The sequence below is a fragment of the Entelurus aequoreus genome, linkage group LG06 (genome assembly GCF_033978785.1).
Source record: "Entelurus aequoreus isolate RoL-2023_Sb linkage group LG06, RoL_Eaeq_v1.1, whole genome shotgun sequence".
NCBI lineage: Eukaryota > Metazoa > Chordata > Actinopteri > Syngnathiformes > Syngnathidae > Entelurus > Entelurus aequoreus.
In genome coordinates, this window is record NC_084736.1 from 38,354,618 (window position 1) to 38,371,615 (window position 16,998).

The 16,998-nt window shown below is 44.3% G+C and overlaps 2 protein-coding genes across 7 annotated transcripts in view; one reads left to right on the top strand and one right to left on the bottom strand.

Moving 5' to 3' along the window:
* Window positions 1-12,187, bottom strand: part of kansl3 (KAT8 regulatory NSL complex subunit 3) — a 61,780-nt gene extending 49,593 nt beyond the window's left edge. For 2 of the 6 annotated variants that reach the window (XM_062050705.1, XM_062050704.1), the window contains exons 1-8: window positions 12,004-12,184; window positions 10,984-11,223; window positions 10,730-10,900; window positions 10,580-10,670; window positions 1,632-1,817; window positions 1,438-1,566; window positions 1,246-1,362; window positions 1,024-1,122 (exon numbers count right to left, since the gene is read on the bottom strand). In XM_062050705.1, coding sequence (XP_061906689.1) covers window positions 1,024-1,122; window positions 1,246-1,362; window positions 1,438-1,566; window positions 1,632-1,817; window positions 10,580-10,670; window positions 10,730-10,900; window positions 10,984-11,195 — 1,005 coding nt within the window. In that variant the 5' untranslated portion in view covers window positions 11,196-11,223; window positions 12,004-12,184. Of the gene's footprint in view, window positions 1-1,023; window positions 1,123-1,245; window positions 1,363-1,437; window positions 1,567-1,631; window positions 1,818-10,579; window positions 10,671-10,729; window positions 10,901-10,983; window positions 11,224-11,304; window positions 11,959-12,003 lie in introns of those variants that run through there. The other 4 variants (XR_009826542.1, XM_062050701.1, XM_062050703.1 and 1 more) reach the window with 4 other exon arrangements.
* On the top strand, window positions 11,331-14,759 carry LOC133652210 (beta-microseminoprotein-like). The gene is made up of 5 exons (XM_062050710.1): window positions 11,331-11,419; window positions 14,078-14,101; window positions 14,182-14,263; window positions 14,357-14,465; window positions 14,532-14,759. The coding sequence occupies exons 2-5, from the start codon at window positions 14,081-14,083 to the stop codon at window positions 14,659-14,661; spliced, it is 342 nt and encodes a 113-aa protein (XP_061906694.1). The 5' UTR covers window positions 11,331-11,419; window positions 14,078-14,080; the 3' UTR covers window positions 14,662-14,759.
* Window positions 14,760-16,998: the final 2,239 nt, after the last annotated feature.

The window sequence follows — 16,998 nt, forward strand, 5'->3', positions numbered from 1 at the left end:
CCCTTTGTTGCGGAGTGCCAAGCAGGGAGGTTATGGGTCCCATTTTTATAGTCTTTGGTATGACTCGGCTGGGATTTGAACTCCAACCTACCGATCTCAGGGCGGACACTCTAACCACTAGTCTTTCTAAAACATTTTTTTTACTTCTTAAAAGCATCGTTCTGCTTGCTGCAACTGCGCACACAAAGTGTGAGGAACGCACTCCTGATCTGAGGGCATTGGCAACAATAGTCAACACTTTCTTAATGGAAATGACAATAGTATTATAATAATGATAAATAATATTATCACACATTAATATCTCTTAGCCACTAATGCATGGCCAAGAGATATTAATGCGTGGCACGCATTGAATGTCTCTGCTGCATTGGATCAGTCTCCTTTCTTTAACAGGCAAAAGCTTTCTAACCTCACTAATGCCTTGCATCGTCTATATTAGATATAGAACAACGGGCGGGTGGCGGGCGGGTGTGGTTTTGATAAAATGGTGGTTCGGGTGGATGGCGACATTTGTGATGCGGTTGCGGATGAAATAATTGCCTATCCGCGCATCTCTAGTGTGTGTATATATATATACACATATATATATATATATATATATATATATATATATATATATATGTGTATATATATATATATATATATAATATAAAAATATATATATACACACACATATATATATATTATACATATATATATATAATATATACACACACACACACATACATATATATATATATACACACACACACACACATATATATACATACATACATACATATATATATATATATATGTGTGTGTGTGTGTATGTATATATGTGTGTGTGTGTGTGTGTGTGTATATGTATTTCTGTGTACATGAGGTAGATCACCTTGACTTGGTCATTTAAAAAGGTAGCTCGCCTGCTGAAAAAGTGTGGGCACCCCTGCCTTAAACCAATGCATTATGTGTTAATGCCATCCATACAGAAATTATTTTAAAAAAAATCAATTCCCGCCTAAAACACAGTAGCAACTCTACCTCAATGACCTTGGCCCTTACGGTTCCCAGCATGTGCTCGAGACACTGCGTGATGCCAATGTTGGCGCCGCTGGTGACATGAGTGTGGATGGGGATGACCTGATGGAGAAACGGCTGACATCAGTACTTTTTAGGAGAGAAATGCAAGCGCAAAATTGTTGGCAAAGCGAGCTGTCGTGTGCGAAATTGTTGGCAAAGCGAGCTGTCGTGTGCGAGTGACACCTTTCCCAGGCAGGAGAGCTGCGACTGCCAGAATCGCATTCGCCGCGATGTGGACAGAGCTGGATTTGTGGGGCTTGACGGTGTGATGAGGATAAGAGGTGATCCAGGGAGCTTGCTCTGAAACGTTGAACATGTTTGGTCTTTTTAACTGCAACACACCCACAACCTGGAACTAAATGGTGGGAACTTTACCGGTTTGTTTTGGGACAGAACCCCAACGGCTGGGTCCCATGGACGCTTCAGTAACAAGGACAGGGCCTCTGCACTGGCAGAGCCCGTCTTTGCCGACGGCAGCAACATTCTGTCAATGAGTGAGGGCAACTTCCCAGAAAAAAGAAGACTTATCAAAAACAGGACACAAAGAGTGCACCATTGGTGTGGCATACCTTGCTTTTGAGAGTCTGCAGGACATCCAGGTAGGCGGCGAGCATGGCGAGACTCAGTGATTCTATCAGAATGGTGTGTAACCACTGCGTCAGCTTGGTGTCCCAGTTGACGCTTGCAAACGCGTGCCGCACCTTCCTGGCACATTTGTCCACAGCTAACCTGCGTAGTATCGGTTCGTTGGGCGCCTGACGGACACAAACATTTATACAACAGTAATGCAAAGGTGTTCTGAATTATTACTGTACCTCGCATTGATCATTTGTGCTTTGGCACGTTAGCTTGTATCTTCACTTCTCTATCGTTCCACCCGACTTTGTGTTGACAATAACCTTAGGCAGAAATATCACAGTATGGTATTATGACTACACTCCTCTCTGAGCTGCCACCTTATCGTGGTAGAGGAGTTTGCGTGTCCCAATGATCCCAGGAGCTATGTTGTCCGGGGGCTTCCATGCCCCCTGGTAGGGTCTCCCAAGACAAACAGGTCCTAGGTGAGGAATAAGACAAAGAGTAGCTTGAAGACTTCCATGGGAATGCAAGAACAAAGACTCAGATTTCCCTCGCCCGGACGCGGGTCACCGGGGCCCCCCTCTGGAGCCAGGGGCACGATGGCGAGCCTGTCCCCATGGGGGCCGGCCGGGCACAGCCCAAAGAGGCAACGTGGGTCCCCCCTCCAATGGGCTCACCACTCATGGGAGGGGCCATAGAGGTCGGGTGCGTTGTGAGCTGGGCGGTAGCCGAAGGCAAGGCACTTGGCGGTCCGATCCTTGGCAACATAAGCTAGCTCTTGGGACGTGGAATGTCACCTCGCTGGGGGGAAGGAGCCTGAGCTAGTGCGCGAGGTGGAGAAGTTCCGGCTGGATATAGTCGGATTCACTTCGACGCACAGCAAGGGCTCTGGAACCAGTTCTCTCGAGAGGGGCTGGACTCTCTTCCACACTGGCGTTGCACACAGCGAGAGGCGACGGGCTGGGGTAGCAATTCTTGTTTCCCCCCGGCTCACAGCCTGCACGTTGGAGTTCAACCCAGTGGACGAGAGGGTAGCTTCCCTCCGCCTTCGGGTGGGGGGGACGGGTCCTGACTGTTTGTGCTTACGCACAAAACAGCAGTTCAGAGTGCCCACCCTTTTTGGATAAACTCGAGAGAGTACTGGAAAGTGATCCCCTGGGTGATTCCCTTGTCATACTGGGGGACTTCAACGCTCATGTTGGCAACGTCAGTGAAACCTGGATAGGCGTGATTGGGAAGAATGGCCGCCAGGATCTGAACCCGAGTGGTGTTTTGTTATTGGACTTTTGTGCTCGTCACAGATTGTCCATAACAAACACCATGTTCAAACATAAGGGTGTCCATATGTGCACTTGGCACCAGGACTACCTAGGCTGCAGTTCCAAGATCGACTTTGTAGTTGTGTCATCGGATTTGCGGCCTCATGTTTTGGACACTCGGGTGAAGAGAGGGGCGGAGTTTTAGACCGATCACCACCTGGTGGTAAGTTGGCTGTGATGGTGGGGGAGGATGCCGGACAGACCTGGCAGGCCCAAACGCATTGTGAAGGTCTACTGGGAACGTCTCGCAGAGTCTCCTGTCAAGAGAGAGTTTCAATTCCCACCTCCGGAAGAACTTTGAACATGTCACGAGGGAGGTGCTGGACATTGAGTCCGAGTGGACCATGTTCCGCACCTCCATTATCGAGGCGGCTGATTGGAGCTGTGGCCGCAAGGTAGTTGGTGCCTGTCGTGGCGGTACTCCTAGAACCCGTTGGTGGACACCGGCGGTAAGGGATGCCGTCAAGCTGAAGAAGGAGTCCTATCGGGTTCTTTTGGCTCATAGGACTCCGGAGGCAGCGGACAGGTACCAACAGGCCAAGCGGTGTGCGGCTTCAGCGGTCGCGGAGGCAAAAACTCGGACATGGGAAGAGTTCGGGGAAGCCATGGAAAACGACTTCCGGACGGCTTCGAAGCGATTCTGGACCACCATCCGCCGCCTCAGGAAAGGGAAGCAGTGCACTGTTAACACAGTGTATGGTGAGGATGGTGTTCTGCTGACCTCGACTGCGGATGTTGTGGATCGGTGGAGGGAATACTTCGAAGACCTCCTCAATCCCACCAACACGTCTTCCTATGAGGAAGCAGTGCCTGGGGAATCTGTGGTGGGCTCTTCTATTTCTGGGGCTGAGGTTGCTGAGGTAGTTAAAAAGCTCCTCGGTGGCAAGGCCCCGGGGGTGGAAGAGATCCGCCCGGAGTTCCTTAAGGCTCTGGATGCTGTGGGGCTGTCCACGCGATGCTGCAGAATCTTGTCAACCAAGACTCTGCAGCATCGCGTGGACATCGGGGGCGGTACCTCTGGATTGGCAGACCTGGGTGGTGGTTCCTCTCTTTAAGAAGGGGAAACGGATGGTGTGTTCCAACTATCGTAGGATCACACTCCTCAGCCTTCCCGGTAAGGTCAATTCAGGTGTACTGGAGAGGAGGCTACGCCGGATAGTCGAACCTCGGATTCAGGAGGAACAGTGTGGTTTTCGTCCTGGTCGTGGAACTGTGGACCAGTTCTATACTCTCTGCAGGGTCCTTGAGGGTGCATGGGAGTTTGCCCAACCAGCCTACATGTGCTTTGTGGACTTGGAGAAGGCATTCGACCGTATCCCTCGGGAAGTCCTGTGGGGAGTGCTCAGAGAGTATGGGGTATCGGACTATCTGATTGTGGCGGTCCGCTCCCTGTACAATCAGTGTCAGAGCTTGGTCCGCATTGCCGGCAGTAAGTCGGACACGTTTCCAGTGAGGGTTGGACTCCGCCAAGGCTGCCCTTTGTCACCGATTCTGTTCATAATTTTTATGGACAGAATTTCTAGGCGCAGTCAAGGCGTTGAGGGGATCCGGTTTGGTGGCTGCAGTATTACGTCTCTGCTTTTTGCAGATGATGTGGTCCTGATGGCTTCATCTGGCCAGAATCTTCAGCTCTCACTGGATCGGTTCGCAGCAGAGTGTGAAGCGACTGGGATGAGAATCAGCACCTCCAAGTCCGAGTTCATGGTTCTCGCCCGGAAAAGGGTGGAGTGCCATCTCCGGGTTGGGGAGGAGACCCTGCCCCAAGTGGAGGAGTTCAAGTACCTCGGAGTCTTGTTCAAGAGTGAGGGAAGAGTGGATCGTGAGATCGACAGGCGGATCGGTGCAGCGTCTTCAGTAATGCGGACGCTGTATCGATCCGTTGTGGTGAAGAAGGAGCTGAGCCGGAAGGCAAAGCTCTCAATTTACCGGTCGATCTACGTTCCCATCCTCACCTATGGTCATGAGCTTTGGGTTATGACCTAAAGGACAAGATCACAGGTACAAGCGGCCGAAATTAGTTTCCTCCGCCGGGTGGCGGGGCTCTCCCTTAGAGATAGGGTGAGAAGCTCTGCCATCTTGGGGGAGCTCAAAGTAAAGCCGCTGCTCCTCCACATCGAGAGGAGCCAGATGAGGTGGTTCGGGCATCTGGTCAGGATGCCACCCGAACGCCTCCCTAGGGAGGTGTTTAGGGCACGTCCGACCAGTAGGAGGCCACGGGGAAGACAAGGACACGTTGGGAAGACTATATCTCCCAGCTGGCCTGGGAACGCCTCGGGATCCCCCGGGAAGAGCTGGACGAAGTGGCTGGGGAGAGGAAAGTCTGGGCTTCCATGCTTAGGCTGCTGCCCCTGCGACCCGACCTCGGATAAGCAGAAGAAGATGGATGGATGGTATTATGACTATAGCTTTAAAATGTGTGATTTTTAAATGTCTTCAAAGAAAGGAAGACAAAAATAACTTTTTAATGAAACAGTAATTTTTACACAATATAATAGAACGTATAGAAAGAGGAGCGTACATATTTTCGGTAGACAGCAGAAAATAACTGATTATTTTGTAAATAAATAATAAAGTGCAGTTCTTAATACAGGGTTGCTGCAGGCATGAGCAAGTCTAATTTAATGTTTTTTAATTCTACTTAAAATAAATTTAAAGGCCTACTGAAATGAATTTTTTTTATTTAAACGGGGATAGCAGATCTATTCTATGTGTCATACTTGATCATTTCGCGATATTGCCATATTTTTGCTGAAAGGATTTAGTATAGAACAACGACGATAAAGATTGCAACTTTTGGTATCTGATAAAAAAAAGGCTTGCACCTACCGGAAGTAGCGTGACGTAGTCAGTTGAACATATACGCAAAGTTCCCTATTGTTTACAATGATGGCCGCATGAAGTGAGAGAGATTCGGACCGAGAAAGCGACAATTTCCCCATTAATTTGAGCGAGGATGAAAGATTTGTGGATGAGTAAAGTGCAAGTGAAGGACTAGTGGGGAGTTGAAGCTATTCAGATAGGGAAGATGCTGTGAGAGCCGGGGGTGACCTGATATTCAGCTGGGAATGACTACAACAGTAAATAAACACAAGACATATATATACTCTATTAGCCACAACACAACCAGGCTTATATTTAATATGCCACAAATTAATCCTGCATAAAAACACCTGCGTGTTTGTTATGCTAGCTCCTAGCTCCTCTGCTAGCTCCTAGCTCCATAGAACACGCCAATACAATTCAAACACCTGATCAACACACACAATCACTCAGCCCAAAAGACCGTTTACCTAACCCAAGGTTCATAAAGCTTATATATTTTTAAAAAGTTACGTACGTGACGCGCACATACGGTCAAGTTATCGAATGTTTAGCAGCCAAGGCTGCATACTCACGGTACCTGATATTCAGCTGGGAATGACTACAACAGTAAATAAACACAAGACATATATATACTCTATTAGCCACAACACAACCAGGCTTATATTTAATATGCCACAAATTAATCCTGCATAATAACACCTGCGTGTTTGTTATGCTAGCTCCTAGCTCCTCTGCTAGCTCCTAGCTCCATAGAACACGCCAATACAATTCAAACACCCGATCAACACACACAATCACTCAGCCCAAAAGACCGTTCACCTAACCCAAGGTTCATAAAGCTTATATATTTTTAAAAAGTTACGTACGTGACGCGCACTTACGGTACGGTACGTGTTATGCTAGCTCCTAGCTCCTCTGCTAGCTCCTAGCTCCATAGAACACGCCAATACAATTCAAACACATGATCAACACACACAATCACTCAGCCCAAAAGACCGTTCACCTAACCCAAGGTTCATAAAGCTTATATATTTTAAAAAAGTTACGTACATACGCAAAAAAAAGCCAAAGCTGCATACTCACAGTAGCACGTCTGCGTCTTTGTCATCCAAATCAAAGTAATCCTGGTAAGAGTCTGTGTTGTCCCAGTTCTCTACAGGCGTCTGTGTATCCAAATCAAAAGTCCTCCTGGTTAGAGTCTCTGTTATCCGAGTTCTTCCATCTTGACTGCATCTTTCGGGAATGTAAACAAAGAAGCGCCGGCTGTGTACTGTTGTGGCTGACTACGTTCGAAAAATACGTCCATTTCGCACCGACAACTTTCTTCTTTGCTTGCTTGGCTTCCTTCTCCATAATGCAATGAACATGATTGAAACAGATTCACGAACACAGATGTCCAGAATACTGTGGAATTATGAAATGAAAACAGAGCTTTTTCGTACCGGCTTCAATGTGGAAGGCATACCCGTGTTCGTCGGGCTACGTCACGCGCATACGTCATCCTCAGAGGCGTTTCGAACCGGAAGTTTAGCGGCAAATTTAAAATGTCACTTTATAAGTTAACCCGGCCGTATTGGCATGTGTTATAATGTTAAGATTTCATCATTGATATATAAACTATCAGACTGCGTGGTCGGTAGTAGTGGGTTTCAGTAGGCCTTTAAAGGCCTACTGAAACCCACTACTACCGACAATGCAGTCTGATAGTTTATATATCAATGATGAAATCTTAACATTGCAACACATGCCAATAGGGCCGGGTTAACTTATAAAGTGCAATTTTTAATTTCCCGGTAAACTTCCGGTTGAAAACGTCTTTGGATGACGACGTATGCGCGTGACGTAACCAGTGAAACAGAAGTATCGGTACCCCATTGAATACAATACAAAATAGCTCTGTTTTCATCTCACAATTCCAGTGTTCTGGACATCTGTGTTGGTGAATCTTTTGCAATTTGTTTAATGAACAATGAAGACTGCAAAGAAGAAAGTTGTAGGTGGGATCTGTGTATTAGCGGCGGACTACAGCAACACAAGGAAGACCTTGACTCGGATAGCAGACGCGCTAGCCGACGCTAGCCACCGACCGCACGGATGATCGTGGTGAATTCCTTCGTCCTTCCGTCCATCGCTGGAACGCAGGTGAGCACGGGTGTTGATGAGCAGAGGGCTGGCTGGCGTAGGTGAAGCGCTAATTTTTTTATCATAGCTCTGTGAGGTCCCGTTATATTAAGTTAGCTTCAATGCCGCCGTTAGCAACAGCATTTTTAAGCTTCGCCAAGCTGGAAAGCATTAACCATGTATTTACATGTCCCTGGTTTAATAGTATTGTTGATCTTCTGTCTATCCTTCCAGTCAGGGATTTATTTATTTTGTTTCTATATGCAGTTAAGCACGATGCTATCACGTTAGCTCCGTAGCTAAAGTGTTTCATCAATGTATTGTCGTGGAGATAAGTCACTGTGAATGTCCATTTCGCGTTCTCGACTCTCATTTTCAAGAGGATATAGTATCCGAGGTGGTTTAAAATACAAATCCGTGATCCACAATAGAAAAGGGAGAGAGTGTGGAATCCAATGAGCCAGCTTGTACCTAAGTTACGGTCAGAGCGAAAAAAGATATGTCTTGCACTGCATTCTAATCCTTAACTCTAACGTCCCTCATCCACAAATCTTTAATCCTCGCTCAAATTAATGGGGTAAACGTCGCTTTCTCGGTCCGAATCGCTCTAGCTGCATTGAAAACAATAGGAAAATATGAGGAGGCTATCAACTGACTACGTCACGCTACTTCCGGTCGGGGCAAGGCTTTTTTTTAATCAGATACCAAAAGTTGCGATCTTTATCGTCGTTGTTCTCTACTAAATCCTTTCAGCAAAAATATGGCAATATCGCGAAATGATCAAGTATGACACATAGAATGGATCTGCTATCCCCGTTTAAATAAAAAAATTCATTTCAGTAGGCCTTTAATGCCCATGTTATACTACAGATAGTTGTAGGGTTGTCCCGATACCAATATTTTGGTACCGGTATCGGTACCAAAATGTATTTCAATACTTTTCTAAATAAAAGGGGACCACAAAAAAAAATCATTATTGTCTTTATTTGAACAAAAAATCTTAGGGTACATGAAACATATGTTTATTATTGCAATTTAGTCCTTAAATAAAATAGTGAACATACTAAACAACTTGTCTTTTAGTAGTAAGTAAACAAACAAAGGCTCCTGATTAGTCTGCTGACGTATGCAGTAACATATTGTGTCATTTATCTACCTATTATTTTGTCTACATTATGAGGGACAAACTGTAAAAATTGATTATTGATCTACTTGTTCATTTACTGTTAATATATGATTATTTTCTGTTTTAACATGTTCTATCTACACTTGTGTTAAAATGTAATAATCACTTATTCTTCTCGTTTGATACTTGACATTAGTTTTGGATGATACCACACATTTAGGTATCGATCCAATACCAAGTAGTAACAGGATCGTACATTGGTCATATTCAAAGTCCTCATGTGTCCAGGGACCTATTTACTGACTTTATAAACATGATATGAAAAAGGAAAAATTATTTTGTGTTGATAAAAAATATCAATGTAATCATAGTAGTACCGACTAGATACGCTCTTGTACTTGGTATCATTACAGTGGATGTCAGGTGTAGATCCACCCATGGCATTTGTTTTGTTAGCGGTGACACTGGTGGGCTATTGTATCCTCCTTGGGTGTGTAGTGAAGCATGTTTAGCTATTCCTCGTCTTCCAGTGATAATGGTACTTGTAAGAAACGTACTTTATTTATCGCCATGGAGGCCAGGATTAGTGATATAGAAGTAGCTAAAACACTGCCGACTGTAGATGGACGTTAGCCGCTAGCTAGCTAATCATGTCTTAAAGCAGTGGTCCCCAACCTTTTTGTAGCTGGGGACCGGTCAACGCTTGAAAATGTATCCCACGGACCGGGGGGGGGGGTTTCTTCATAAAGAAATACTATCTTGTGTGCTTACGGACTGTATCCCTGCAGACTGTATTGATCTATATTGACATACACATAATGTATATAACATGTTTTTATGTTGATTTAATTTAAAAAAAAAAAAAATTTTATTATTTTTTTTTTTAATTTCTTGCGCGGCCCGGTGGTTGGGGACCACTGTCTTAAAGCACCTCTTCCTGAGGGTGTTTCAGTGTTATAACTTCACCTTTATCTTTACACCAAAATGCATCCATTCTTCCTTTTCTGTCTACACACTGTGTTTGCTTGTAAGTACTCTGTGTGCGCGCGCTGCCGAACATGCTCCTCTGCTCGTAAAACCAGCAATGTCATGACGTGACGACGCGTCATCATGCCCGTTAAAGAAAAAAAAGGGAGGGGGGGCAGAACTGGTACTTTTTTAGAGGTGGTGTAGTACTGATTATGATTCATTAGTATTGCGGTACTATAATAGTACCGGTATACCGTACAACCCTACTCCATTGTTAGGACTTTTGCTGGCGTTTATTCACGAGTTAGAATGCATTAAGAAAATAAAAACATGTGTTTTTATATTACATAAGGATTGTGAATAATAGGAAAATTCCAAAAAGAAAAGTGCAGTTCCCATTTAAAACCGGTAACTGGCCCAGGAGAGGAAGTGTACCAAAACTGCGACATAGTGTGAGTAGTCTTATCTTATAATATCACATTGGGTTCAATGAGCATGCAAATACAAATTATAGGCGAGTTCTAAGGGCACTATCATTGATAACGTGTTCAATTCTTTAGAAGAAAGAAGGGAAACTTACACTTTCATTGGCCAAACGAGCTAGTCTCTCGACTTGAAGTGCTTTAAGGACTTTATTGAACAATTTGGTCTGAGCAACCGACCACGCTGTCCTGTAAGAACAAAGATGACGTCAAAATCATGCGTGAATATTGAGATGTGCTTGACTTACTTGTTGATGTGCTCCTCCCAGTCATCAGGGGGTGAGGGACTGTCCGCTACAGTGCGAGCAAACAGGACGTGTCGCTCGCACTCCTTCATCACACTCAGAGCTTTGTGGTTGTCATACAGAGGCACCGGCGTGGGTGTGACCATCTCCACATCTATTAAACCTTCCGAGTCTCTGCAAAAAAATAAAAAATTGACATCAAAATTACTGCATGTTGCGCCAAATTAAGAATAAAATCCACTCAGGCGGGAACTCACGGCGAAACTTCAGGCTGGCGTCTCGGGGTGACAAACAGCGTCCTGGTGGGACGGGCGCTGCTGGCGTCCGGGTGAGAGTTCCACGGTTTGGCGTAGCTGTGGTCCAGACACACCAAATCCAGCTCGCGTTCATGAGCAGAGAGCTGGAAGAACAAGGACGTTGCCATCTTTCTTGCCGAAATCTGGTAGTCCTTGTCCCCGCCACGATGCATCCTTAAACCTCTTGGGTTTGACGCGTAGCTAGAGGGAAGGTGCATTGATCATTAACGACACTCAGACGTACACTGCTAGTTGAATTATGTCATGGCCTGTTCCTCACACCTGCAGGCAGGGGTGGGGCCTTGGTGATTAGAATCACCTGTGCTCACTGATTTAAACAGGGCTCCTAACGTTTGGCTGTTTCACTTTGAAGAAGACGTTCACTCCGCTCATCCAGGTAAACCACCTTTGTCAATGTTTCTCATTCAAATCTACTTAACGTATTCGACAGCCGTATCTAATTAAGAGGGGGGGGGGGTACTAGCTTGTAACTCCGCTCGCACTACTCCGTGGTTTCTGCTTTCCTGCTAAGCGTTCTGGGTAATGTAGTTACACTACAAAATACCCAGTTTGTTATATCGTTCCAATATTCGGACAGGAATTGCAGTAATTTGTTGCTTCATTGTCAGAAAAAGCCAGACTTTGTTGCTTTTAAATGAGCCAAGTTGTCTCATTTTTTTTTTAAAAAGCAAGCATGAATAAGGGAAATTTTGACTTCCGTGCAGGTGCTTTGTTGTCTGCGACACCGAGCATCACCCAGGACACTATATAAAGCCTTCGCATATTAAGGATTTACGAATGCGACAGGGGTTTAAACGTTTACACCTTGTAAACCTCTGAATTGTACGGTCGGTACATGTTGGAAAAATAAAAAAGCTTCTATTAGCGAAGAGTACACTCTTGGGTGGGTTGGCCGGCCTAGCATGCTAATGTTAGCTTCGTTGGCCCACAAGCTAAACGATACCCTGCTACGTTCCTCACCTTTTTGGCTTTACTGATACATTTGGTGCCGTTGTGGTTCAAAGTCTCATTGTGTCCTACTGGGCTGAAGATGGACACGTTTTATTTTTAATTGAAGTTACATAAACTACACAGGCCGTGCGCGTTCGCCTCCCTTATTTCTGTGGTGGGTTGCCATGTGGCGCTCCAAAGCTCCCCATTTGGCTCAGTGATAACAAACGGGGTAACGAAGTTTAGTTTTGCAAAGCATCTGGCAACCCAGCTTGTGGCGCCTTTTGGCTACCAGAATATACGGACTGGATTTTACTACCTGGAGGTGATCGTGCATGTGCAATTCTCATTTTATGCCAATTAATTCCTAATAATAATTCAATGTATAGTTTATTCAAGTTTGTCTACTTCAAACATTTAAAGTAGAGATGCTGAGTAGATAAGTCGGCAGTGAAGATCGATTATAAGTGTTTTAATGCTATGAATAATTGGTTTTCCTTTTGGTCATTTAATTGTATTTTCATGAGTGCGAGTGTCAAAGTGCAATAACGAAATCAAAAAAGTTTTTCTTTTATATAAATGAATAGTCACCATAAAGCAGTGGTCCCCAACCACCGGGCTGCAGCCCGGTACCAGTCCGTGGAGCCGCGGCTGCACAAGAAATAAAATATATATACGTACCCTGCCCCAAGGGGAGGAGTTCAAGTACCTAGGAGTCTTGTTCACGAGTGAGGGAAAAGTGGATGGTGAGATCGACAGGCGGATCGGTGCGGCATCTTCAGTAATGCGGACGCTGTATCGATCCGTTGTGGTGAAGAAGGAACTGAGCCGGAAGGCAAAGCTCTCAATTTACCGGTCGATCTACGTTCCCATCCTCACCTATGGTCATGAGCTTTGGGTTATGACCGAAAGGACAAGATCACGGGTACAGGCGGCCGAAATGAGTTTCCTACGCCGGGTGTCGGGGCTCTCCCTTAGAGATAGGGTGAGAAGCTCTGCCATCCGGGGGGAGCTCAAAGTAAAGCCACTGCTCCTCCACATCGAGAGGAGCCAGATGAGGTGGTTCGGGCATCTGGTCAGGATGCCACCCGAACGCCTCCCTCGGGAGGTGTTTAGGGCACGTCCAACCGGTAGGAGGCCACAGGGAAGACCCAGGACACGTTGGGAAGATTATGTCTCCCGGCTGGCCTGGGAACGCCTCAGGATCCCCCGGGAGGAGCTGGACGAAGTGGCTGGGGAGAGGAAAGTCTGGGCTTCCCTGCTTAGGCTGCTGCCCCCGCGACCCAACCTCGGCTAAGCGGAAGAAGATGGATGGAGATATATATATATTTTTTTTAAATTTTATTAAATCAACATAAACACAATATGTACATTATATATCAATATAAATCAATACAGTCTGCAGGGATAGTCCGTAAGCACACATGATTGTATTTCTTTATGACAAAAAAAGGATATTTAAAGAAACTACATCTTGTGAGACCATCTCGGCCAACCCCGGAAGCTAGCTCAGCTGTCGATGAAATGTGAGTTCAGCTATTTTGTCTATTTTTTCACATTTAAAATGTTTTTTTTGACAGTACCACATAATGTTTTAATTGCTGATGCGGGTTTATTTATTTTTAAATGCGCCAGAAAATAACCCGTTTTGTACAATGCCCAGTAGGCGTTGTAAATGTGTTCCCATATAGTATTTCTCCAGCAATGGTCATGTGGTTTTGATTGATTGAAACTTTTATTAGTAGATTGCACAGTACAGTACATATTCCGTACAATTGACCACTAAATGGTAACACCTGAATACGTTTTTCAACTTGTTTAAGTCGGGGTCCACGTTAATCAATTCATGGTGACATCAATGATTGTATTTTGAGAGGTAATCATTGAAGGCGGACATCACTGAAGGCCTAGGTGGGAAACGCACGGCCCGCTACTGTGATATAGCCAATGAGCTTTGGTCTTTTTAAAGTCTAGTAATATAAATGCAAAATGATTGTCTTATTGATCCACAAAAGTGGTGACCTTTCAGTAAAGCCCCCTACATTTATTTCCTGCCGGGCAGAAAGTTTCACTAATATTTATTGACCTTTTTGCCTCTGTACAGCTAATGAGACCTACAGCAACTATGGTACATTTTTGTTTTACACATTTTGGAACGTAAGTTAATGTCTTCAAATATGCTGATGAAAAGTGTTTCTGTTGAACTAGACTACATATCTGTCTGTGGCCTTGCTGCTTTGTGCTCTGTTGCCAGCAGTGATTGGACACTGCACCGGAGGGTCACAAACAGGTGAGACACCATCAGTAATGTTTTCTCATTTTCACATCCAATATTGCAAAAAGCGTGTCAAAAAATCCTAACTCAGGTCTAAATGTGTTGTAGCAAATAGCACACATTGCCTGGATGAGACGGACAATGAGTGGCACCCCATTGGCACAGCGTGGAGGAACAGTGCCTGCATGGATTGCACTTGCAGCAGTTGTTGTTCTGCGTAAGTCAAAGCACATCTAGTGTTTATTTTGTTTGTTTTAATCTTGGGTCTACGGCTTGTTTACAGGTTTAGCATTCCCCAAAACTTCCCCGATGATTGTGTCTCAGTTTTCGACCTAGTGGCCTGTAAATACAAAGTTCACAAGAAGGATGACCCATCAGAAGAATGTCCCATTTTTTCTGCGGTTGGAAAGTGAGGGCGAAAAAAAACTACACCCTTTTGTCGACCCTCTTTTTACATTTGGAACACAAAATGTAATGTGCTTACAAATGGAAAATAAAACTTACAATGCCTCATCGACTATTTTTGTATTCATTTTTTTGTTGTACTATTTTAATGAATATATATAAAGAATATGCTGCAATATTTGCTTAAGCTTTTTTTTAACAGTTCATATCAGAAATTGTACTGTATTACAAAATGCAGAAATATAACCTTAAAGGAAAAACTAATTTAAAACATTTGTATGCTTGTACAACATTAAAAACCTTTTTAGCATATCAGTATGTGGAATTAATTTATGGACTGGATTAAGTAAAGAAGTTAAACAATGTACAGATGATCCAGTTTCAGAAGTTGTTCAAATTAACAGTGTTTACGAAGAATTATGAGAAACACCTTCAACCTTATTGAAAATGGGCTATTAAGTCAGTCATAAACATACCGAGATTAATTACAAGAACGGCTGTATTCATCATTCACTGTCATTGTGCTATAAAAAGAAGTCGGTAAATGAACGTATGTATTTGTAAACCCTCTGAAGTGGGAAAGGGGTAGGATTAAATCAGCTTTGCTTCTTCCTACTCCTTTTCGGACATGTGTAGAGACATTGTGTGATGTATTATGCTTTAAGTGTGTTCATGTTTGAAATAAACTAAAAGACAAAGATTGCATTGCCTGAGTGGGGCTGGAGTTTTGTAAACAGAAGGTATTGCCAGTTAACGCTTATTTTTTTGTTAAAGTAGCTCTGTAGAGACTCCTGATACAAAGAATCAGATGTGAGATTTGGTAAAGAAAAACATTTAGTATAAGTTTATATCAAATGTAATAGCAAAGTGCAATAATCTGACAAAGATGAAATGTATCAATTGCATCAATACCAGGGATGCACATTTAAGTTGAAAGTGTAATAACTTGTATCTACTGTTATTTAGCAGATTGTGTAGGGCTATACATTCTTGGGGGGAAGCAAAGCATCAGTTCTGTAAAAAGTGTCCATTGTGGGCAGGTCAAGTATGGCATTAAAGGGGAACTACGCTTTTTTGGGGGCAATTTTGCCTATCGTTCACAATCGTGAGAGACAAGACAGTTTAGTTGTTTTTCTTTTGTATTCTAACATACAAATCTGCTCATTCTAGGTGGCTAGCAATGCGGCTAATGGTAGCAATCAATTCTACCTTACACTTATTAAAAATACATTCAAAACTGTTGTTGGGTTTCTTCCTTCTTCATTCATCTTCAATGAATACTCCAGTTGTATATATATGAAAGATGATGGTTTATTTTAAGAATGGTTCAGTACAATGCCTCACAGCACCGGGAAACAAAACATCGGTAACTGTGGAAAATAGAACACAACTCCATCAAACTTTTGTGTGTGTGACGTCATTTCCTGGCGCGCAGTGAAACGGAAGAGATCACGTGACGATAGCGCGGATGAACCGGCCCTACCGTATATAACAGTGGCGTGCGGTGAGGTTCATGTCTGGTGAGGCACAGACTTCATCACAGTCAGATTTGCAAAACATATGAATCCTAAAGAGTATCTTATTCACCATGTGATTGGCAGCAGTTAACGGGTTGTGTTTAAAAGCTCATACCAGCATTCTTCCCTGCTTGGCACTCAGCATCAAGGGTTGGAATTGGGGGTTAAATCACCAAAAATTATTCCCAGGCACGGCGCCGCTGCTGCCCACTGCTCCCCACTGCTCCCAGGGGGTGAACAAGGGGATGGGTGAAATGCAGAGGACACATTTCACCACACCTAGTGTGTGTGTGACAATCATTGGTACTTTACTTTAACTTTACACTTACAAACTGTAGCATGCACACAAAAAAACACATTTAATTAAAAAAAAAAACCTTATTATGGTTTTACCTTTACTTATAAGTGCGGGAGCAGTGGTGTTCATGTTGGAAGAGTTGGGAATGAATGAAATATGAAATCCGCGCTGCCGTCTGCAGGTGTACCTAATGTTGTGTCCCTGTTCACGGCTCCTCCGGCGCGCCGCGCGAGCATTGTTGTTTTTGCACTTTTTGGCTTCTTGTTAAGGGACTTTTTTTGGGTGGATTCGGTCTTGCACGTGGAGGGTTTGGGTGTGGGCTTTGGTTGGTGTGGCCGCGGCGCTCCCGTCGGGGGCGTATTCTGCGGCGGAGGTGCTTGGCACCAGGAGGCGGGGTTATGAGACGAGCCTCCAGTTTTATGATCGCTCAGCACAAGAAATACGTTACACACATACAGATGTTGACAAAATACACTGTACATTATATACCTCAGCTAACTAAACTATGGAAATGTATAATATAATTCATA

Excerpts from the sequence above, each read along its gene's own strand:
- LOC133652210 (XM_062050710.1), top strand. The coding sequence starts at position 14,081 with ATGAGACCTACAGCAACTATG. Across the intron at positions 14,264-14,356 it reads CACCGGAGGGTCACAAACAG|CAAATAGCACACATTGCCTG; the intron begins GTGAGACACCAT and ends AATGTGTTGTAG. Across the intron at positions 14,466-14,531 it reads TGCAGCAGTTGTTGTTCTGC|GTTTAGCATTCCCCAAAACT; the intron begins GTAAGTCAAAGC and ends GCTTGTTTACAG.